General features: G+C 51.1%; 1 protein-coding gene across 1 annotated transcript; it reads left to right on the top strand.

Annotated features, from left to right (window-relative positions):
* Positions 1 to 835: 835 nt before the first annotated feature.
* Positions 836 to 2269, top strand: LOC119388951 (TNF receptor-associated factor 5). Its single transcript, XM_037656287.2, has one exon. It carries the CDS (start codon positions 919 to 921, stop codon positions 2200 to 2202), a length of 1284 nt encoding a protein of 427 aa, XP_037512215.1. The 5' UTR covers positions 836 to 918; the 3' UTR covers positions 2203 to 2269.
* Positions 2270 to 3059: the final 790 nt, after the last annotated feature.

Raw genomic sequence — 3059 nt, 5'->3', positions numbered from 1 at the left:
TCGCTTTTCTCAGATTGGATTGGCTGCAAATGGATTGCGTGCATTAAAAAAAATGAGTCATTCTCGGCGCTTTTATCATGTTAGGGCAACCTGCTATAGTTACTGCTACAAACAATGTCTAAACTGTTCCGGCGAGTGTGATCTTCACATTCGTGTTCTTATTTTATATGGTAAGTGCTGCACGGCACAGCGAAGTGTGCAGTAAATGTGGTTTCGGTTCTGAGGTGGCGTTTTTCGCGAGTGCTGTTTTGAAAACTGCACTAAGTGTCTCAGCTGAATTCCTACTTTAAAATGAATGCACGGGGCATTCTAAAATTGGCATAAGCCCCCCAAAATGGCGGAGCACGTCGTGCACGAACCTTTATGCGCTTTGCTGCTTTGCGTTCCCGATGAGGCAGGGAAGTCATTCTGTTTAGCTTTCTGTTCCCTTCCCTGATCAGTCCCGGTTTCCAATATGTTAGTTAGCTCAGATTCTGTCTCTCTAGCTAACTCAACTTTTTCTACAATGGTTTCGCTTCCGCGCATCAGGAAAGAACGTACCTAATGAATAGGAAAACGCCATGATTGTGTCCTTACAGTGCATGTGGTGTTTGGGCACATAACGTGTTAGCTGCAGTCAGTGCAATTTTCGTAATATACGTTCATCGGAAGATGAAACTGAAGCTATGGGGGTTTCGGGTGACTAAGGTGTCACAGACGCCCGTGAAATGTGCATTGGGGCAGTCACCAGGCGCTTTTGGGAAAGAGGAAGAGGACGCCACTGCAGCGCGCCCTGCTCGTGGGAGCTGGAACGTGGCGCGTTCCGTGGCCATCGGTAGCAGCGAGGCTGACCTCGTCGTTCCTTCCGGACAGCCGGCACAGTTAACGACACTCAGAGCAAACCCGAAGGCGAGGTCGGCGGGCACACCACGCTTCGACATGGCGGCGAGCCGCTTCTTGACGGGCTTTCCCTTCGTGGGAGAATACACGAGCATCGAGTTCCAGCAGGAGGTGCCCATCTACCGCATCTGCTCTCTGTGCGGCGCGGTGCCTTCGGAGCTGTACCTGACCAAGTGCTCGCACTTCTTCTGCCCAAAATGCTTCGGCAAGTTGCGCGAGGAGGACGACACGTTCGTCTGCCCCTTCGACAACGAGCGCAGCATGCAAGACCAGGTGTACCACGATACGACGTCCGCCGACATTCTCAAAGGTTTTCGCGTTGCCTGCCCGAACAAAGCCAACGGCTGCGATCACGTGGGACCCCTTAACGGCCTCAAAGAGCACCTGAGTGGTTGCGGTCACCAGAGCGTCCAGTGCGCCGTCTGCATGAAGGAGATGAAGCACCAGGATGTCGCGGCGCACCTGAAGCTGGAATGCTCGCGCAGCTTGCAGTTGCAGCAGCAGCCCGGCGCCATTCCGCAGCAGCAGGAGGCCGGCGAAGGCTCCGGCCTGGCGGGCTTCGCCGGACGGGCCGACGACGGCACGCTGATCTTCACAGGCGCCGAGGCCTGCCAGATCAGCGAAGTGCGCGAGAAGCTGGACGACGTGTGTCGCGAGGTTAAGTGGCTCAAGGAGAACTTCGCTGAGTTCGAGGCCATCCGGAGCACAGTGAGGGCTGTTCAGGACACGGTTAAGAACGAGATGAAGAAAATGCGCGAGGACTCGGCCATTGCGAACAAGCGGATCGTCACCAAGATAGAGAAGATCCAGAGCTACCTGAAAGGCCGGATAGACAGCATAGAAGACCGCTTCCGCTCCAGCAAGTTCGCCTGGCAGGTGAACAACTTTTCCAAGATCAAGGAGCAGGTGTACGAGGGCAAGCCTAAGTCCTTCTTCAGCGATGACTTCTACGTGGGGATCCAGGGCTACAAGATGTACCTGGGCGGACACTTTGCCGAGAGGGACGAGAAGGGCAACATCTGCCTCAGCGTGTACGTGTACATCACGAAGGGGCCCTACGATCCGACGCTGCAGTGGCCCTACAGGAGGCGCAGCACATTCGTCATCGTGGACCAGAAGAACAACACGTATCACAAAATTGCCGAGATTGTGCCCGAGGATCTGGGAAAGGAACTGGATCACTGCTTCCAACGCCCCAGGGACAACGAGAACGAGGGCATCGGCTACACGGCCATCATGACGCTCGACGACATTGACAACCCAGAAAACGGATACGTAGTCAACGACTCGTTCATCCTCACATTCATCACCTGCGAAACGTGAAGAGTGACTCGGAAACAAAGTACAGCCGTATTGCCGCCGATGCGTGTCCGCTGATTCTCATGCAAATGTGCAGGAGTTAGCACATTGGTAGGCGTCCGGAGTGTGGCGGCTTTGTGGTAACCATCAACAGCACTCTTTAGAAAGCATCACCAGAGCACGTGGCGGAAGAGCCATGCTTGTGGACCATCTTTCTGGTGCTTCATGCTTTCTAGCTTTACATGGAACTTTTTTTCAACACACTGACAAAAAAAAAATCTCTTAACCGCAGCCTTTTCTCCAGCCTTGTACATGCATGTACGTGGTTTCTGAAGTCAATAAACAGTCTTTTACTGGATCCTTGTTAATTGTGAAAGCTGGCATACAACATACATGACATGCTTACGTGTTCCACGATATAAATGCCGACGCCTTGATCGAATGGGGTAACATTTATCAAGAAGACATCGGCACGTTTAGAGCAATTACGGTAAAGGCTCTTGCGCGGGCTGTGCAGTGGTCAGTGGCAGAAACTTGCGCGCTGTATATATATATATATATATATATATATATATATATATATATATATATATATATATATATATATATATATATATATATATATATATATATATATATATATATATGGTAGCGTTTGTCCCTAATCGCAAGACCGCGATGACGGCAAATTGCCTTCGTTATGGTCGATAGAGTTTGCATAAACAGCAGTACGTGCCTCCGACAGGCTGGCCGACGCTTCGATAGGTGGACCTGTCTTTGTCCAGGTCGCCTCGTAATACTTGGCGCGTTAGTTTTAAAACGGATTAGTAGACGTGTGTCCAGGCCTCTATTTCGTTATCGGACAAGCAATTTGCATTCCT

This window comes from Rhipicephalus sanguineus, chromosome 4, assembly GCF_013339695.2.
Source record: "Rhipicephalus sanguineus isolate Rsan-2018 chromosome 4, BIME_Rsan_1.4, whole genome shotgun sequence".
In the NCBI taxonomy this organism is placed as follows: Eukaryota; Metazoa; Arthropoda; class Arachnida; order Ixodida; family Ixodidae; genus Rhipicephalus; species Rhipicephalus sanguineus.
Note: the sequence above shows the minus strand (reverse complement) of the source record. Positions and strands in the feature narration are given on the sequence as shown.